At 40.7% G+C, this 21,064-nt stretch overlaps 1 protein-coding gene across 1 annotated transcript in view; it reads left to right on the top strand.

Moving 5' to 3' along the window:
- The window catches only part of GRK3 (G protein-coupled receptor kinase 3), a 128,144-nt gene that overhangs the window by 40,442 nt on the left and 66,638 nt on the right, over positions 1-21,064 (top strand). Inside the window, exon 3 of the mRNA XM_047762235.1 lies at positions 15,016-15,089. Coding sequence (XP_047618191.1) covers positions 15,016-15,089 — 74 coding nt within the window. The remainder of the gene's footprint in view (positions 1-15,015; positions 15,090-21,064) is intronic.

Genomic DNA, 21,064 nt, shown 5'->3' on the forward strand with positions numbered 1-21,064 from the left:
CTTTGGTAACCATGTTTGTTTTCTAATTTCCGTGAGCCTATTTCTGTTTGTAAATCATTTCTATCATTTTTTTTGAATTCCACATATAAATGATATCATATGGTCTTTGTCTTTCTCTGTCTGACTTACTTCACTTGGTATGAAAATTCATGCCTGTGTGTTTTCTTAAAGTACTAATTCTAGAAACAGCTACCTGTGGATATATCACTAGTTATGAAACACTTTTGCCAGTTCCAACCAAGTCAATCCCAATAAATGTTGGAGGAAAAAAGGTTTAAAAAAATGGATCGAATTAGATGGACTAAGTCCATCCATGTTGCTGCCAGTGGCATTAGTTCATTCGTTTTTTAGCCTGAGTAATAGTCTATTGTATGTGTGTGTGCGCGCGCGCGCGCGCGCGCGCGCGCGCACACACACACACACACACACACACACACACACACACACACACACACACACACACACAGATCTTCTTTATCCAGTCATCTGTCAATGGACATTTAGGTTGCATCCAGGTCTTGACTCTGGTAATAGTCAAAGTTAAGATCAGAAAATGTAGAGGTATACAGTGAGGCGGTTATCAGGCTTTGTTTGAAATCTGCTAAAATTTTAGTCATTTAGTAAGTTTCACTGTGTACCATGTATTCTTGTTAGCTCTGGGGAATGCATCCGTGAGCAGCACTGACTTCGGCTTATCTGTGGAACTGACATTCTGCGGGGGAAGACAGACCAACACATACACACTGTCTTCATGGTGATAAGTGTCATGGAGAATTGTAGAGAGGTTAGAGGGTCAGGATGTTCAGAGGACACACCACTTATAAAAGGGACAGTTGCACAGTGCCCCAGAGAGGTGAGGGAGGGGAGCCCCTGGGTATTTGGGGGAAGTGGGTTCAGGCAGAGGGCTTAGCAGAGCAGGCACCCTAGGATTGGAATCACAGCAAGGAGGCTGCATTGCGAGTGACTGTGTGACAGGTAGGTAGAGGGTGGTCAGGGAGACTTTTTAGGCAGTCACAAAGGATTTCTACTTTTATCGTCATGAGATGGGACATGGGAATGTTTGGACAGCGGGGGAGCACACCTGACTCAGGTGTTGACGGAGCATCGTCCTAGTGCCATTTGAACAAGGAGTGGGAGTGCTGCAGCATGCCCGTGAGAGATGATCCCAGCTTTGGGACCAGCGGGCTAGCACTGGAGGTGGTGAGAAGTCATCTGAAGAGAAGCTAGATTTGTAATGAATTGTATTGTGGTACTGAGCAGGGCAGGAGGGATAGGAACTTGTAGGAGCACAGTGTCCTTGGGTTCAGTAGCAGTCAGAAGATGAAGGAGAGGCTCAGATAAGAGGCTGAGGATATAGGTGGATGACTGTGTTCACGCCCTTTTGGAATTAAGGTAACTTGCTTTGCACAGCAGCCATCTGCTCAAGAGTATTTTCACACCTCCTTTGTGTTCTTCCTGATGCTTTTAGGTCAACCCTAAAGCTCAGAGCTGTGTTCTGACTCTACTTACTTTCTGCTTACTGATGAGCAGAGAAGATTCTTACAATTTGGTTTAGAAGAGAAATCCTAGCAAAGGGGGGTGGGGTGGGGAGAGTAGTTCTTGTTCCTCAAAGAGGCTATTTATAACAGTGGAACACAGAGAGAAACTAGGACAACTTCTTCAAGAAGCAAACATTCCTACCTTGTAAGACCCACTTATTCTCCAAAGATATCTTTGTTTTCGCCTTAATTGAAATTTTCACTGCTTTGATACCGCTCAACCTTAATTCGTTGTCCTTAAAGTTTGCTCTTGAGGAATCCATTTGCTTCCCATATAATCTGTGACTCTTTAAGAAGATTGAAATTAATTTTGTTTTGTGGCTTCTACTTTTAAACCAACAAGTGGGTTCAGAATTGGTGATGGAAAAGAACTTGAAATAGGATAGCCTCCTGAGAACATTGATTCAGGCCCTTTTCTTCCATTGTTACTTTTTAGCTTATGATTTTCAGAATATGCCTGATTTCCTCCTCGTGAGACACCACATATCTGAGGATCCAATTGTTCACTGATAAGTAGGCTGTATACTTTTGTTCTTTTTTTTTTTTTTTGTCTTTTGTCCTTTTAGGGCCGTACCCACTGCATATGGAGGTTCCCAGGCTAGGGGATCTAATTGGAACTAGAGCTCCTGGCCATAGCCGCATCTGCTACCTACACCACAGCTCATAGCAACGCCAGATCCTTAACCCACTGATCGAGGATAGGGATTGAACCCGCAACCTCATGATTCTTAGTCGGATTCGTTTCCACTGCGCCATGATGGGAACTCCTTGTTCTTCTTCCTCCTTTTTTTTTTTTTTGGTCTTTTTGCCTTTTTTAGGGCCGTACCCACGGCATATGGAGGTTCCCAGGCTAGGGGTCTAATCGGAGCTGTAGCCACCAGCCTACGCCAGGGCCACAGCAACGCGGGATCCAAGCCGCATCTGGAACCTACACCACAGCTCATGGCAAGGCTGGATCCTTAACCCACTGAGCGAGGCCAGGGATCGAACCTGCAGCCTCATGGTTCCTAGTCAGATTAGTTAACCACTGCTCCACAACGGGAATTCCTCCTTGTTTTTCTTAAAAGCAGTTCTCTAGAGGTATAAAATGTTCTTGATAAAACGTATCCAACTTAAGTATAGAGTTTGAGTTTTAACAAAAGTGTACGACCATGTACCTACTACCACAGTCCATACCTGGACCATTTCCATCATTTAAAAAAGTACACTCTTGCCCCTTTGTAAGTCACTGACCCCAGCCCCAGGTAACCACTGATATGCTTTCAGTCAGATAGGTTACACTTGCTTTTTCTAGAATATCCTATCAGTGCAGTCAGATCCTGTCACTCTTTTGGGTCTGTCTCCTTTACCTCAGCACAGTCCCTCAAGGTCCATTCTTTGCCTGTGTTGGGATTTTGTTTCTTTTACTGCTGAATAGTATTTTATTGTAACACAATTTACTTGTGTAACAAAATTCACAGGTGTAACACCTGTTTACTTGTTCATGGACATAAAGAGTTGCTTCCAGTTTGGGGCAATTATGAAAAAAGTTGCTGTGGACATGTTGGGTCAAATGATCCCTAATAAAGTTGCTCATGGACAAATACTGTCATTTATTTCTCCTTGGTAAGTGCCTACGAGGGGCATTGTGGCTTCTCCTGTGAAAGGTACACACACATGATGGTTCATCATCTTGATAAATTGACCACTTTTATCCTGATGAGAAGTCCTCTACCCTGGTAATAATATATGATTCTGACATCTGCTTTGCCTCATGTTGATATAATCACTCCAGCTTTCTTGATATTAGTGTCTGCATGGTGCATCTACTCTTTAGTCTGCCTTTTCATTAGACTCTGTAGACAGACCATTTACAGTTCCATAATTACCAATATAGTTGGATTTAAATCTCACCTTCTATTTGTTTCCTTGTTGTTTTTTTCTTTTCCTGTCTCCTTTTGGATTGCGTGTATGCTAGTACATTGTTGCCCCCCCCCCCCCCACCCCGGCCTATTAGCCATATAGCTCTTCATTTCATTTATTTTTCTGGTGTTTCCAGGCACCTCGTCTTCCCTGAGCTCCTGGTGCCCGCCCCTCAGCAGGACCACAGGGTCTGCTTGGGTCTCCCTCCAACCTCCACGTTTCAGAAAATATCCAGGGCAAGAGCCAACCCATCCTGAGGTCCTTCTGGTTTATCTCCCTCCTTTCAGGGCCCATAGCCCTTCCTCTGTCTGAAAACAGTTATTTCGTATGTTTTGTCCAGTTTTCTGGTTGTTGTGGTGGAAGGATAAGTCCAGCTCTGGTTACCATATTAAGTCCTAAAGTATCATTTTATTTTATGTTAGGGATAGGTTTTAATTTAAAAAACACTTTATTGAAATATAGTTGATTTACAATGTTGTGTTAGTTTCAGGTGTACAGCAAAGTGATTCAGTTTAATTTTATTTTTGAAATAAAGCATTTGGCTCTTGGCAGGAGAATGGGTTAGGTATATGCAGTTGGGCCTACCTGTAAAACCCTAGACACCTGACACCCTTGTTGTAGCTTTACATGGTGATACAGAGACAGTGACAATGTGTTTCTGACTTATCCCCATGTAGCAGTACAGGTGAACTTCAGAAGTAGCTTTGAAAAAGTCAGCATCAGTACCATTTGAATGATAACAGGCCATCATCAAGCCCTTCTGGGCTTAGTGTTCTATAGACAGATCTCATTCAGTCTTCAAAATGACCCCATGCCGAGGTCAGTGTCAGCCCATTTTACAAATGAAGGGACTGGCATTCAGAGGTGAAGCCACTTGTCCAGTGTCCTACACGGTGATGGCTGAGCTGGAACTGACCTTATAGAGTTGGAGTCTGCTGCTCCCTAAGAGCTCAGGCTCTCAGTTACTGTCTTGAGCCAACAATGCCTATGAAACATCTTAAGGGACAGCAGTAGAGATCCGGCTAACTAGTGCTGCAACTTCTGTGCATGAAGTGGTTAGTTTCTTCCTGAAGTAGCTTCTTGTTGCTAGGACAAAGCAGTATGATTAGTTTCCCACAAGAAGTGGTTCCGTAAAAACCCTCACCCTCTCTCTGTCTTCTCTTCCTCCTCTGTTGCCTCCTACCTTTCTTCCTTTACTCTTTTTTTCCCCTTTATCTCCCCCTCCCCTGCCACCACTCCATCTGTCCAAACAGCAGTAAGAGCAACAGCAAAAAATAAAAAAATAAAAAAAAAAATAAAAATCTACCCCAGTTCAGTTCATGAAGCCATAGAATGTTAGCTTAAATGAAACATTAGATTTTATCTATCCCAGTCCCTTTGTTTTACTGATCAGGAAACTAAGGACTATTAGCACAAAGAATTGCCGAAAACCACACAGCTTGTTGGCAACAACAGAAGCTTGAGTCCAGGGTGTACTGACCATAGGTGGGGTGTGGGGGCCATCTGACTCTGGGGTGTCATGAATATGAGTCAGGTCTAGGCATCTTCTCAGGGCTATGTGGATAATGAAAGCAGATGACAAGAAAGAAACAGGCTAGGCGATTGCTTAAATTAGTTATTTAGGGAAGTTTTCTTTGAGGAAGTGACTTGAAGAAGTGATTGGTTTCGAGAAAGGAGCCCCTGTGAGGATCAGGTGGAAGAGTGTTCTCAACTGAGAGGGAAGAGCATTCTTGGAAGACAGAACAGCATGGTAATCATTGGGGGCAGGAGAGGGCAGAGGGTGTTCTAGAAATAGCCAGAAGCCAAGATAGGCAGAAGGTGGGTGGGTGGGTGTGGGGGGGAAGTCAGGGTTTTACTGTATGTGTAATGAGAAATTCTGGCATGTTTTGACCACACCTGATATGTCTTAAGATCACTCCAGCCTCTTTATGGTGAATGAATTATACTAATGGAAAGTGGGAGAGTGGAAGCTGGGAGATGAATTTGGAGGTTCCCGCTACCACCCAGGAAGTTGACGGTGGTGGCTTACATCAAATGAGGGCCATGGAGATGCAGGAAAGGGGTGCATTGGAATTTATTCTGGAGGTAGAACCTAATAGATTGGCTAATGAACATGGAGAGTGAGGGAAAGGAAGGCTCAAGAACTCAAAGGCCGTGTTGGGATAGTATACTTAATTTTTATAATTTAGGGGAATAAATAATTCTATAAAGTGTATTTCTTTAAATTGTTTACAACAATGAAAGGGAAGGAACGAGTGAATACACAGAAAGAGGAGGAGGTGATGAGTCACAATGGCCAGTGGATGTGACGGAATTGAGCATCTTCTAATTCCCTTCCCTCAAGGCTGCATGAGGCTGTCAGCCTTGGCAGTGTGTGCATCCCTCTCTGTCCAGGCTGATCCCCCAGATCACCACACCTGGTCCCCCTGCTTTGCCTCCAGCCTTAGTGAGCCGGCTTGTCACAAGCCTTGTGGCTCATCTGAGCAGAGATCACTTCTGGTGTCATGTGTTGCCCTTGACTCCACATCCAAGACCTCCCTGATCATCTGCTCCCAGAACTCAGAAACCACCGCCACCCCCATTTACCCCCTTTCTGCTCTTCCTATTGATGTTAACGAAGCCACCATCCTCTCTGCCACCCAGGGCCCCAAACTGATGCCTTGTAGCCCCTCTCCTTGTCACACAAACCCTGTCATCTTCCATCTCCACCGCCAGCATCTTGGTATACACCTGTGTGGGAACCCTAATCCAGACTCTGGGCTACGCGATGTGAATTACTACTGGCCTACACTTCCCAGAACCGGCTCTCTTTCCCTCTTCTCACTGTTAAGGGGGAATTGTAAACACCATGTGGTCCTGTCACATTCCTGCTCTAAACCTATCCTGAGCCCCCACTGCAGGATAGAGTTCCGTCATTCAAGTCACCCAAACGGGCCTCAGTCTTTTTTTCCTTTGTCTTCTTCCAGCAGGTACTTCACTGATGAGGCTTCTGCCCCATCACCTTATGCCTTGTCTCCACTCTGTCCCCCTCTGTGGGACACCACCTTCTGGCCTGTGTGCTTCTCAGATCCAGCCATTCAAGATGAGCTTGACCACAAACAGTCCATTTTCTGATATTCTTGTTGCACGCAGGTGCCTTTTATTTGGCACTTTCTGTGGTTACCAGGTGCCCTTCCATGCTATTGCTCTAACTGGAATCCACATTCCTTGAGACCAAAGATAACCTCTGATGCTCTTTCTTCTTTGTGACTCAAAAGCACCTTGTTTAGTATTTCATACATCAGAAGAATTGATTCCTTTTTTTTTGGATGTCTTTTTGTTTTAGCATGAAATCCTTTCAGCTGCCATTACTCTAATTTATAGCATTTTGTGTAAGGAGTAGGCATACCCTTGTAAAGTGTGTGATTATTTTCTCCGTGTGAGGAGTGCAATGCCAGGAGTGACATAATGGCCCACCAATATTACCTCAGCTGTCCTGTCCATCACCTTCACCTTGGCCTCGTGCACTGCTGGGATGGGCATTAGCATGAGCGTCCAGGGAAATAGAGGGCTCAGTTGGGTGTCTTTGTTGAGTACAGGTCACAGGAGTGCAGCCAGGTAGCTGTCCCCGCCATGTACAACAAGTGGAAGGAGCTTCCTGTGGCCACATCCCTACTCCTGGGAGAAGATGTAAGGCCCTGAGCATACAACATTACAGTTATTAAACTTACCATGTAACTTTCCAAAAAAAAAAATACCTATGTCATTCAGTTAACAAACGACTGGAGTCAGCTGGTTATAATTTAAAATGAATTTGGACTAAATAATCACAGAAACCATCTCATTGCTCTAGTAAGAAATCCTTTTTGATTCAATACAGTTTACACCAAAGATATGAAAAATGGGTGGTCTAGTGGTTAGGATTCGGTGCCTTCACTGCTTGCAGCCTGGGTTCAATCCCTGGTCTGGGGACTGAGATCCCACATCAAGCTGCTGACAGCCAAGAAAGAAAAAGAAAAAAGATATGAAAAGTAACTCCAACCACAAGTCACTTGAGGTGTTGCAGCAGCAGGCTGTGGGCCTTCTTACCTCCAAAGGTTGGCAGTGGCAGCCTGGCGTTCCACTATCAAGTTCTACTTTTTTGAGCCCTGAAGGCTTTTGATAACATATTCACATTACGGTAGAAATACTCAGAGGGAGGTGGTAGGCAGGCACTGTAAGTACATAGCAGTCAACAATTAATACCTGTTCTAGGTGGGCTTCGGGGAGTGGGTGGGGAGAAAAGGGTCATCTCGGGACGGACACGGTGGCAGATGAGCTTCCTGAGGAAGCGGAAGGAGTAAGGATTCAGCTTTGCTGTGTTGAGGAGAAAGGGTCCCAGCTCTAAAATCCTCAGACCTGACTTTGAGAGCCGAGTTTAATTTTTCATGAAACAATCACCCACTTCTATTAAAAACCATTCCCCAGCAGGCTCTTGGGCATTCGAAGCTTTTAGCACACAGTAAGCATTGTGTAACTAATAAATACTCATGCCGGTATTCTTTTAAATGGAGCCTGCTGGCGAAGCCCAGCTATCCTCCCACATCCCAGCCTGGGACAGAGCACCCCTCCCTCTCTCCTGGAGGACCCTCTGTCCAGATTCAGAGTCTCATCCATCCTTATCTCCATGGAAATTCCCTGCCTCTGAGGACTTGTTCTTCCTCTCAGCTCTGTGGCCCACCAATTTCTCCATGCCCAGCCTGTACTTCACTCTTCACTGCAACCATCTGTGACTGTAGCTCAAGCCATGCTGATCTTCCCTAGTGAATTTATCAAATGTCTATCAAGCTGATTCAGTCCTAACCACTGTGTCGGGGCTTAGAGAGGAAAACGCACAAGACTGGGTAATTTCCCAGAGCCCAGGAGCAAACAACGACTTAGGTGCATCCTTTCTAAATACAATACTGCCAGCTACTCCAGAGACCAGTGTCATGTTTAATGGGGAGACGCTAGAGGTGTTGCCAGTGAACGCCATCAGCAAACAAGGAACCAGAAATGGACGTGTAGGTCACCCATGTCTACCCAGATGGGGCCATGTACCTGAGAGGTGGAGGGGTGCTGACCAGCAGACCCCAGTTCCAAAGTCCCTAGTCGCTTGCGAGCAAAAGACCCATAACCCAAGGTAAAAATAGAACCTAAACATGTGAAAAGATTTTTGACTTTATATTAAAAATTTGGCAAAATGCAAACTGAAGTTACTCAAATACTATTATTTTTCTTAATCTTTCGCATTGTCAAGAGATCCAGAGGTTTCATAACACACTTTTGGTATGGCCAGGGGTATTAAAACGGGAGCAGATCCATTGCTGCTGGGTGTGTGAACAGGTACTTCAGTGGGGCTAATTTCACTTAGTACAGAGCATTGGAGATTCAGGTACGGTGTATATATATCCACAGTTCATTCCTTTGTCTTGTTGAGTAGTGTTCCATTGTATGAAAACATCACAGTTTATCCAGTCATCAGTTGAAGAACGTTTGGGTTATACCCAGTTTTTTTAATATTATTTGTGAAGCTACTATAGATATTTGTGCTCAGATTTTTGTGTGAATGTAAATTTTCATTCCTCTTGGATAAAATACCTTGGAGTGGGGTTGTTGGGTTGAAAAGCGAATGGGTATTTAACCTTAAAGAAATATTTTCCAGTGATGCTGTACAAGTTGCATTCCTACGAGCAGTCTGAGAGTTGCAGTTAGTCCATATCCTTTCCTCACCAGCAATGGTATTGTCTCTTTATTTATTTACTATTCTGTCAACTTAAAAAATGTACAACCTAAAAGTTGAGAGTTAAGTTTTATTTGGGGTTAAAATGAGGACTTAAGCCTGGGAGGCAGCATCTCAAGTAGCCCCAGGAAAACTGCTCCAAGGAGGCAAGGGGGGCAGCTGGGATATATAGGAGTTTTGCAACAAAGGACAAGCAGTAGAAACAAAAGATTACTGTTAATAAAAGAAAACCAGATATCTCCAGTTAGGGAATTTAGTGCTTTTCTGTGTATGGGAAGGTGCAAAGGTCTGAGCTCACTGAAATCATTCCTTTAATAGGCACCTCAGCTGTCTGAAGCTGGTGTCCTGTGTTTTCAGATCCTGAGTTTCCCGAGGGCTTACCTTCAGGAGGGCTGCAGTCTCATGGCTGCTGGATGGCAGGTGTTCTTTGTTTCCTTCCTGAATTCCCTCAGGGCTCACCGGCTAACCCTTGGAGGTGGCTGCCCTCAATGATGACTGTGACATCCTTTGTTTACTGATATGGCAGGCAATTCGTCCTCAATTCTAAGAAGTATATAGTGATACCTCATTGTGGTTTTAATTGACATTTTCCTTATGACTGATAATGTTGGACATCTTTTCATGTGCATATTTTACATTAATGTATTTTTTTGGTGAAAGTGTTCAAATCTGAAATCCTACTCAATTTTTTAAAATATTGTTTAAAATATTGTTTATGTTCTCATTATTGAGTTTGCAAGTTATTTGTGTACTTTGGAGACAAGTTCTCTCTCAGGTATGTATTTTGCAAATATCTTCTCCCAATCTGTGGCCTATCTGCTTTCCCTTTTATGGGACATTACTTTTGAGACTGTGTAAATATTCTCTTCTTTATCAAACCCCTAATGTTGGCACCTGTGGATTTTCTAACTCTGTCATCCCTTTTGTAGTGTTTGGCTGGCATATGATGCTAAGGAAGAGCGTCCTCTTCTTTCCTTTCTTCTTCCCTTCTCTCCTTCCCTCCATTGTGGAGTTGCAGCCAGATTTTCCCTTGGTAATCAGGATCACTCCTCCCAGCTAGCGCAGTAATTCTTTTCTGTGCCTGTTGGTTCAGAGGCATGGGGAGTCCAGAACATTGTATATGCTTTTCAGCAACTCAGACTTCTGGTTACCAGAATTTGATATTGTCAGTCTTCCTAACTCTGCCATTCCATTGGTTGTGAGGTGGTAGCTCAAAGTGATTTAATGTATATTTGCAGGATGATCAGTGACCCCGGTGTTGAGCCCTTTTCATGTGCATATTGACTATTCAGATCTCTTCCTTTGTGAAGTGTTCAAAAAAAAATTTTTGCCCATTCTTTTATTATGTCTTTAAAAAATTGATTTGTAGGTTTTTTCTAATGTCTCTATAAACCGGATATACATGTTTTTCAGATTTTATTTAGTCTGTGTCTTTTCTTATGTGTCTTTTAATGGACATAAATTCTCAAACTTGATCATTTCTGTCTGTAACCTAAGAAAACTTCTGCACAAATATTTTCTATGAAGATATTCTATATATTTTCTAGAAGCTTTGCTTTTTTTTTTTTTTGTCTTTTTGCCTTTTCTAGGGCTGCTCCCGTGGCATATGGAAGTTTCCAGGCTAGGGGTCTAATCAGAGCTGTAGCCACTGGCCTGCACCAGAGCCACAGCAACACCAGATCCGAGCCACATCAGCAACCTACACCACAGCTCATGGCAACGCTGGATCCTTAACCCACTGAGCAAGGGCAGGGATCGAACCCGCAACCTCATGGTTCCTAGTCGGATTCATTAACCACTGAGCCACAACGGGAACTCCAAGAAGCTTTGCAGTTTTAGCTTTTACATTTATTTCTATGATCTTCACTTTTTGAAAGGTGTGAGGTAAGGGTTGTCTTCCCCCACCACCCCAATTTGGATATATTTTTCTAGCACTGTTTGTTGAAAAGACTTCCTTTTCCCAATAGATTGCTTTGGTATCTTAGCTAAAAATAATTTGACCACATGTAAGTGTGAATGTATTTCTGGATCTTCTCTTCTGTTCCATTGATTTAGTCTTGTACCAATACCACACTATGTTTCTTACCATGGCTATATAGTGGATCTTAAAATTAAGCAGTGTAAGTCCTTGAACTTTGGGCTTTTTTTTCAAGATGCTTAGGGTTTTCTAGGTTTTTTTCCATTTTCATATACATTTTAGAATCAGCTTGTCAGTTTTTTTTTTTTTTTAAAAAACCTTAATGGGGATTATGATTGAGATTGCACTGACTCTATAGATCAATGTGGGGAGAATTAACATCTAAGCAATACTGAATCTTCCAATCCATGAACTGACTGTATCTTTCCATTTATTTAGATCTCTCAGTAATATTTTGTAGTTTCCCACATAGTGGCCTTGCATATCTTTTATTTGATTATTCCTAAGTATCGATTATGTTTGAATGTTATTGCAAATGGGCTTTTTCAAAATTCAGTTTAAAAACTGTGTGATGTGAGTATATCTAATGCCGTTGATTCTTAACTAGTGACCTTGTATTATATGGCCTTCTAATAAATTCACTTATATATTCTAGTAGTTACTTTGTAGATAGGATTTGTTATATAGTTAACCAGGTTGTCTTTGAATAAAATTAGTTTTAATCCTTCCTTTCTAATTTGAATAACTTTATTTTTTTTTCTTTTCTTATTGTACTGGCTAAGACCTCTAACACAGTATTGAGCAGAAGGTGTGAGATTAGGCATTCTAGCCTTTTCTAATCTTAAATGCTTTGTACTTTATTCATCCTGCAGCTAAGAGAGGTCATCAACATTCTGTGTTACGTTGATCTTGGCATAATATTTAATTCTTTTATATCATTTATGATAAATTATAATTATTTCATTTGTTTACTGCCTTGTTGCCTGCCCCTTAAACCAACCTGTAATCCTCTTGTAGGAAAAAGTCTGTCTTTACCAACGCATAGCACAGTGGCTCTTAGTATACACTTAGTAAATGCTTTTTCAAACCAGTAAATAACAGTAGGAACTTTTAGCAGTTATGCAATCCATCCTCCTTCCGTGTGTTTGAATCTCCTTAGTAAAACCTAGGACAAGTATTATTTCTTGCAAGATTTTTTTTCCCATATTTCCCTTTCACCTTTTTAAACTTTTTAAGAGGTTAAAATTTAATTTCTCATAGAAACCGCTTATATTTAATACTTTCAAAAGTTCTTGATATTTTCTAAAAGCAATTTAAAATATATATTAATATATTATGAAATCATCATTAATATTTTATAAAAGGCAATACAATTCTTAGTCCTAAGTTTTGCAAAATATTATGGTGGCAAGTGGGATAGTTTGCCTTTCCTGGATGTTATATGCACTCAAACGTTAATCAGTATTCAGGCAGTTTGCAGTGGTTCAAATATAGAAAGAAGGGTAAACACATTCCACAGTTATCTAGGAAGCAGGTATTGGGTCACTATTTTTTATTGTTTGAAATCTGGAGAAATTGCACTGATGAAGTGAACCTGTTAGGCAAATTATTTCCTCATTTTTGCCCTTTAGCTTTTGTTCTAATCTAAGTAATGCTTCATTTGTTTTTTTATATAATTTAAGCCTAATGAAGGTAAATTGCTTTCAGCCTGGAACACAATGATCTGGGATTTATCCAAAAGACAAAATATCTTTCTTCTGGCCTTTCCATTTTCATGGCTGCTGTGATAGAAAGTAATTCTTCAGTTTATGTACAGACACGAAGAAAATACTGTTTTTTTTCTCTTTATATGATGTTAAAATAATTCTTTGGCTCATCTTACAGATTGGCTATGGAAATTTCATTAAAGTCTGTAAAGACATGTTAAGTTGCATGTTCATTCAGCTCCCCCCATCCTCCTCCCTCTTTTTCCCCCCTCCCCCAATTTACAAATGGAGATTTCAACAGTCCTCTGAAGGTAATGGGTAGAAGAAGTAGGCAGGGATTCAGTAAGGATTGAGAGGACCTGGTCAACCCTATTGACCAACTTGGCTCAATTGCCTTTTTACTTTATCAGTGAAACACTCTACCCCATATACTATTTGCTTTGTTTGTTTGTTTGAGTACTCATGAAACATTCCCTTAGATAGTTGAACTTTGGGGCCAAGTGTCAATAAATTTAAAAAGCATTGAAATCCTACTGAATATGTTCTTTGACCACAACAGAGTTAAACAAAAATCAATAACAAAAAAAAAAACCTGAAAAAAAAAAAACAACCCCCCAATATCGGGAAATGAAACTACACATTTCTGAATGATTCATGAGTCGAAGAAGAAATGACAAGGGAGATTCAAAATGACTTTGAAATGAATGAAAACAAAAAGACAACCTTACTCTAATTTAAAATAAAAATATTAATATGCAAACAGGTACAGAGTCACATCTTCAATTTGTCCTGCTTATCACTTCTTATTTTGGTTTTTCTTCAGTGGCCTGAGGAAGTTCCTGGGCCAGGAATCAAACCTGCGCCAAAACAGGGACCTAAGCCACTGCAGTGACAATGCCCGCTCCTTAACTAGCTAAGCCACACGTAGACTCCTTGTCTGCTTCTTGAATTCCCTGTGTCCTTCCTGTGTCTGCCTTGCTGTGGTTCCTTGATAAGATGAGCATGGCCCAGGTCTGCACCTAGCCCTTGTTGGTCTGGCCTTGCCCTTTTAACCAAGTAGTCTAAGTACTTCTCTTCTGGTTCCAATGAACAAACATTTACCATCTTCAAAGGTCACGTTCCTGGAACCATGGAGGGGAATTTACAGGGCAGTAACAGACAAGCTGAAGTTGCCCAATTCTGAGGTTAACTTGAATTAAAATCTCGTCAAAGCTGTTCCCTTCCCTCTCTGTCCTACCTGGGGAATTCAGGTCTACTCTCTCCCAGCAGTTTAGATTTTTTTCGAGTCTTTCTTCAATTTTTTCCCCTGTAACTTCTGTTTATCCTAACAGTTCTTTAATTTTTTGAACCCCTTCGTTGTTTTTGACTTTTTATAACCTTCCTCTCTCTCTACCCCTCATCTGGGATCAGCTTGTCTTGCTCAACTTCACTCATCCACTGAGACTTGACTAGGTGAGAGGCATTGAGCCCTGTACTGGGTTTGGAACTGGGGTGGGAGACTTGTAAATCAGATAATTAAGGAGGGTGTGCTGAGTGCTCTGGCAGAGGCATGCTGGAGGGGCCATGGAAACATTCAATAAGTATCTATTGCCCCTCCCCCACTGTGTACCAGGCACTGCAGTGGAGATGGTATCCCAGGTGTAAGGTACTGATTGCTTGGAGATGAGGCATGGAGTTGTGAAGGAGAAAAAAATACTCTGGGGATGGGTGATCTGCTCTGGCATGGGGTGTTTGGTTGGGATTTTGAGGTAATAAGTGGTGAGCGAAAGGGCTAGAAAGGTTAGGAAAGTTTTTTTGGTTGTATGTTTATTTGTTTTTAAAGGAGTTGAGTTCTCTTTCTGTGGGCACAGTATTTATTAGCTCCATGTGATTCTTACCAACACTTCTCTACTCCCTGCATCTCTGGTTTCTTTCGTTAATCTTCTCCTTCTAGTGACCAGTGGCACTCAGTGGTGATGACCCCGTTAATTGTGCATTTTTAAAAAGTGGGAGGGGAGAGAAGGAACCGCAAAGCAAGGAGCCAAGTGTGTGATACCCTTACCTTACCTGGATTGTTTACTTTTAGGAATTAAGTAGCCTCTTGAAGATTTTTTTTTTTTTTTTTTTTAAGGTAGGGGAGGAAGAGGTTGAAACAAAGTAGTATGAAAACACCCTGTGGGATAAAATTTCCATTCATTGCCCACCCTGAAATTTTTTGTTCTTTTTCTTTAGGTTTCTTGCTATTTAAAGATTTTTGTTTGAATGAAATTAATGAAGCTGTACCTCAGGTGAAGTTTTATGAAGAGGTAAGAAGTAACTGTTTTATCAGTGCTTTTATTTCAAAAGCATATTTAAACTGTGCTTTGGGAAATATTAAGATGACTAAATATCTTATACATATTCAGGAATTCATTGAATGTCAGTAGTACAAGATATAATTAGTAGTACAAGATATGTGTAGTTTATTAGAGATGCTAACAACAACAAGGTCATATTTTTAAGGCTCTGTAGTGTTCTGGAGTCAGTGAGGGATAGTTGGACTAAAACTCCAGAGGAGAGAGAATCATTCTGAGGTACACTGAGCATTACCAGCCATTGTATTTTCTGCGGAAGCTTGCTGATTCTGGAGACAGAAGCTGAGGCAGAGGGCTGCTACTGGGTGCAAGAGAAACTAGCAAAGTTTTGTGGTCACACATTACTGGAATGACAAATTGGAGACTTGGTGGAAGAGGGAAACCTCAAACCCACAGCTGGTTTCCTCAGCAAGACATTTGGAGGGGATCTTAAGAAACAGGCCAAGAGCTTCTGGAAGACACATTGAAATCTCCCACAGCCTGGTGATATTAAACGGTATTGAAGTGTCTATCTGCTGTGGCAGGAAACTGAAAACACAACAGGCAAGAGATGAAATCCTGGGCCATGGTCTGTGGACACTGAAGATCTATAACTACTTATCACCTGGGGCAGCTGTTGATTCTAGGTGTAGTGGGCAGAAGAGAATCTGGGTTTGGTTCCTGGCAGAAGACTCCTTCATGGAGACAGAAAAACCAGAAGTTTCTGGGTCTAGAACAAAAAAACAGATGAAACTAGAGGAGCCCCCCAAAACATGATGAATCTCTCTTTCGAGACATATGCCAAATTTTGAAGCTGAATAGGACAAAGGCCAAAGAGCTATCATGAAAATTTCTTTAGGGCAGAACTCCTCCAGTGCTGAGGGGAGGAATATCTGTCATCGAACTCCATGGAGAACCAGGCCTTGGGAACAGGGGTGAACCAGAGGCAGACTGAGTCCTGCAAAAATGGCAACCCAGACTAGCCCAGCACCGTCCCCTATTGGGTGATGAACTCCCTCCCTAACTGTGTGGCAGAGAACAAGGGGAGCCCTCTGTCTCATTTGGAGGTAGAAAGTAATAATATGTAGGGACTCTACAGTGTTCATCATACAGTTAAAAAAAAAAAAAAAGATTTGATACCTGAGAAGCAAGATCATATGGCTTATAAACAAGGCCATAGAAACAGACCCACAGATGAATCAGATTCTGGAGTTAGCTGACAAGTACTTAAAAATAACTGTAATATTTTCAAGACAGTAGAGGAAAAGATGGACAAAATAATTTTATATTAGAACCTAATGGCAGATTGTCATAATGCAAGACAGGGTTAATAAATAGAGAGACAGGTCATTAGATAATCTGTAACTGAAATACAGAGAAAAAAAGAATATAAAAAAGAAATAAGGGCATTAGAGACATGTGAGACATGCTTAAAAGGTCTAACACAAATAGAGTTGGAGTTCCAGAAAGAGAAGAGAGAGAATGAGACAGAAGCAGTATTTGAGGATATAATACTAAGAATATTACCAAATGATGAAAGATAACAGCTTACAGAATCAAAATACTTAGAACACCCCAAACAGGATGAGTACAAAGGAGTCATATCTTTGCACCTCATTATAGGACTTAGGGAAAGTATGACAAAGAGAAAATTTTAAAAGCAATCAGGGGTTGGGAAAAGACAGGTTTTGTTTTTTGTTTTTTTTTTGTCTTTTTGCTATTTCTTGGGCCGCTCTCGCAGCATATTGAGGTTCCCAGGCTAGGGGTCGAATTGGAGCTTTAGCCACCAGCCTACGCCAGAGCCACAGCAACGCGGGATCCGAGCCGCGTCTGCAACCTACACCACAGCTCACGGCAAAGCCGGATCGTTAACCCACTGAGCAAGGCCAGGGACCGAACCCGCAACCTCATGGTTCCTAGTCGGGTTCGTTAACCACTGCGCCACGATGGGAACTCCAAGACAGTTTATTTTTAAAGGAGCAGTAATATGATCAACATGATTGTGATATCTTAAATGATGAAGGAAGAAAAGAAAAAGCTAGACAGTGAAATGACCATCTTTAAAGTAATGAAAGAAAAAAAAAGCTGTCAACCTAGGAATCTTTTCCTAGCAAAAACTCCCTTCGAAAATGAAAGTGAAATAAAGATATTTTCAGAAAAAGTTGAGGGAATTTTTCAGTAGTAGAACTGCATTACAATAAATGCTAAAGGGAGGTACTTTGGGCAGAAGGGAAGTTATCCCAGATGGAAATGCAGGAAGGAATGAGAGACATCATAAAGGGTAAATGTGTATGTAAAATACAAGAATGTTGACCATACAAAACAATATTATGTTTTAAGTTTGAAATGTATGTAAAACTAAAATGTATGACAGTAGCACAAAAGGCCTGAGAGGGGTTAATTAAGTTAAAATATTTTAAGATTCTGGGATTATTGGGGATAATAAAAGTAATAATTTGCATTGGTTTGTAAAGGATGCATATTGTAATCTCTAAGAGGATAAAGTATGTATGTCTAACAAGTTAAAAGAGGGGAAATTTAGAATAAAATATCATTGTATTAACCCCCCAAAAAGGAATAAAAGGTAGACATAAACTACGAGGTCAAACTGAAAACAAACTAAGGTGGTAACTATAAATCCATCTATATAAGTAATTACATTTAATATAAATGTACTAAATACTCCAAGTAAAAGAATAAGTTTGTCAGATTGGGTAAATAACGAAAACCCTGTCATATACTGCTTATAAGTGACATACTTTATTTATTTTAAAAATATTTTGTTTTATTTTTTTATTTAAGTGTAGCTGCTGTCAACATTATAGAAGTTACAGGTATACAAAATAGCGAATCACAATTTTTAAATAAGTAACTTTAAACAGAAAGAAGAAGATATTTAATATATACACTAACTGAAGGAAAGCTGGTATAGCTATACTAACAACAAAGTACATGGTAATGCTACTTTGAGATAAAGAGAGATTATTTCATAATGATAGAGGAGTCAATATCTCCATCTTAAATCTGTATGCTACACATAACATAACTTCAAAATATGTAAAACAGAAGCTGGCAGGAAGATCCAAAAGAAAAGAATTCTACAATCCTAGTAGGACACACACATACTTCAAGAGCTTATAGAACAAACAGAGCAAAACTTGGTAAGGATAGAAAGTTCTTAATAAAATAATGAGTAAACTTGACCTAATTGACATACAGAATGCTACACCCAGCAGAAATAGGGTTTGCATTCTTTAAAGTACGTATGGAACATTTACCAAAGTAGATCATAGGCTGGACCCTAAAGAAAGCTTCCACAGATTTCAGGATTGAAATTGTTCAGAATGTGTTCTCTGACCACAGTCAGCTTAAGCCTAAATTTAGTAACAGCATTACATAAGAAATCCTTTTTTTAAAAAATTAAAAAGTTTTTTTTGTCTTTTGTATTTTTAGGGCTGCACTTTCGGCATATGGAGGTTCCTAGGCTAGGGGTCAAATTGGAGCTACAGCTGCCGACCACAGCCACAGCTACAGCAACTGCGTCTGTGATCTACACCACAGCTCACTGCAATGCCGGATCCTTAACCCACTGAGCGAGGCCATGAATCGAACCTGCATCCTCATGGATGCTAGTCAGATTCATTTCCACTGAGCCATGACAGGAACCCCTAAATAAGAAATCCTTAGCTGTCTGGAGACAAATAATGTCTAACTAATTTATGGGCCAAATAGGAAATTAAAATCTAGAAAACATCTTAATTAAAATATATTTAAGACATGACAAATGCTAGCATTATTAGCATGATGTAGCTTTACCCTAAAGCCTTTTAAATGGTCCAAAGAAAGCATAGCATAGTTAGGGCTGATAGTAGTAATCTTTGTGCAAAATAAACTGAAGGGATATTCTTTTTTTGTCCTGGCTTGTTGGTATATATGAGAACTTGATATTTTTCTACATTTTTTAATTATATCACTGTATTTCAGGAAGAATGATCAAATGATGATGTGCATTTAGCATGTGAAAAAAAGCAAGCTGAATCCAAAAGGATTTTATTCAGTATGAAGTAACTTTATTATTTCAGTCTGAATTAGGCATTTTATTTGAATGAGAATCACAGCTTGATCCATTAAAAGTTTTTTTCTTTCTTGTATTTCTAAAAGCTTTTACATCTCCAATTTCAGCATATACTCAGCTGCTTTGTCAAATACAGACGTCTCCTTCAGATGAAACAGATGCACAGTTTCTTTGGTTGTTTCTTAAGCACTTCTTCACCAATATGGTGGTGGTAGCAACTGCTAGTGTGTTTCCATTTGAACTTCAAGCGTTGGAATTTCTCTCTGTTGGCTTATTCTCTAGCTCTTCTCACCTCTCTCCTGGCCTGATATGATTGATCTGGCCTATCAGTTTATCCCCTTGGAGGAAAATGCTTTAGAGCTCCTTGACAGCTTGCTCTGTATTCTTTAACTGGCAATACCATCCACCCTGGGGCTTCAAATACAGTTCTCTAAGTCAGTAAGCCCTAAGATTGAAGTTATCAGTAATTGTTATGACTCCTTGATTTCATCTGTCTAGTGGATTCTTAATTTCTGGGTTTTTGTTATCTTTTTGTCTCTTTAGGGCCATACCTGTGGCATATGGAGATTCCCAGGCTAGGGGCCTATGCCAGAGCCACAGCAGCACGGGGTCGGAGCCATGTCTGCGACCTATACCACAGCTCACGGCAACACTGGATCGTTAACCCACTGAGTGAGGCCAGGGATCAAACCCGCATCCTCATGGATGCAAGTCGGGTTCGTTAACTGTGAGCCAAGATGGGAACTCCTTTAATTTCTGGTTTTATGATTCTGATGCCTAGAAAGCTCTGTTGTCAGTTATCTTGACATGTTTATTTTGTGCATTACATTTCCATTTTCCTGTGTCCCCAGGCTCTGCACAAAATAAACATGTAATGTTTCTATGATCTAAATTCCTCATTGCTTATCCCAACACTCACATTTCTCTGCATTAGTTATTGCCAACTTTTCCCTCTTTATCTTTCATTCCATTACCTTCCTACATAGACCTTCCAGTAACCAATATTTAAGACAAGACAAATGCTAGCATCACCAATATGGTGGTGGTGACAATTTCTTTTTTATTTTATTTTATTTTTTTGCCTTTTCTAGGACCGCTCCCTCGGCATATGGAGGTTCCCAGGCTAGGGGTCTAACCGGAGCTATAGCTGCTGGCCTGCACCAGAGCCACAGGAATGCAGGATCTGAGCCACGTCTGCGACCTACACCACAGCTCACAGCAACGCCGGATCCTTAACCCACTGAGCATGGCCAGGGATCGAACCTGCAACCTCATGGTTCCTAGGCAGGTTCGTTAACCACTGCACCATGGCAGGAACTCCAACAATTTATTTTTTATTGTCAAAAAATCTTCCTTTGTTTTGAAGCTCTGTTATTAGGTGCATATACATTTATGTCTTTTTGTATCAAATGTTCCTCTTTATTGCTGGTAACACTGTCTTGAAATTGATCTCCCTGGATGTTAATATAACCAGGTCAGTCTCCTTGTGCTTGTTTTCACATTATATATTTTCCCATCCACTTTCAACAAGTATTTTTATATTAGAAGTATGTTTCTTTTTGACAAATGTGGAAGTATCTTGCTTCTCCCACCCCAACACAGTCATTTCTGACAATCTGCATTTTAGTGGAGCAATTTCAGATATTGTATTTATTCTTTGTGGGGTTCACTTGGTTTCTTAAATCTGTAAATTTGTGGCTTTCACCAAATCTGGTAAAATTTGGGCCATTATAAAGCTTCGTTTCTACTTCAATCTCTTTTCCTCCCTTTCTAGAACCCCAGTCATATGTATATTTGAGCTTTGGATATTATCCTCAATGTCACTGATTCCCTGTGTACTTTTTCCCCAAATATTTTTTTTCTTTCAGTTCTT

Source organism: Phacochoerus africanus, chromosome 15 (genome assembly GCF_016906955.1).
Source record: "Phacochoerus africanus isolate WHEZ1 chromosome 15, ROS_Pafr_v1, whole genome shotgun sequence".
In the NCBI taxonomy this organism is placed as follows: Eukaryota; Metazoa; Chordata; class Mammalia; order Artiodactyla; family Suidae; genus Phacochoerus; species Phacochoerus africanus.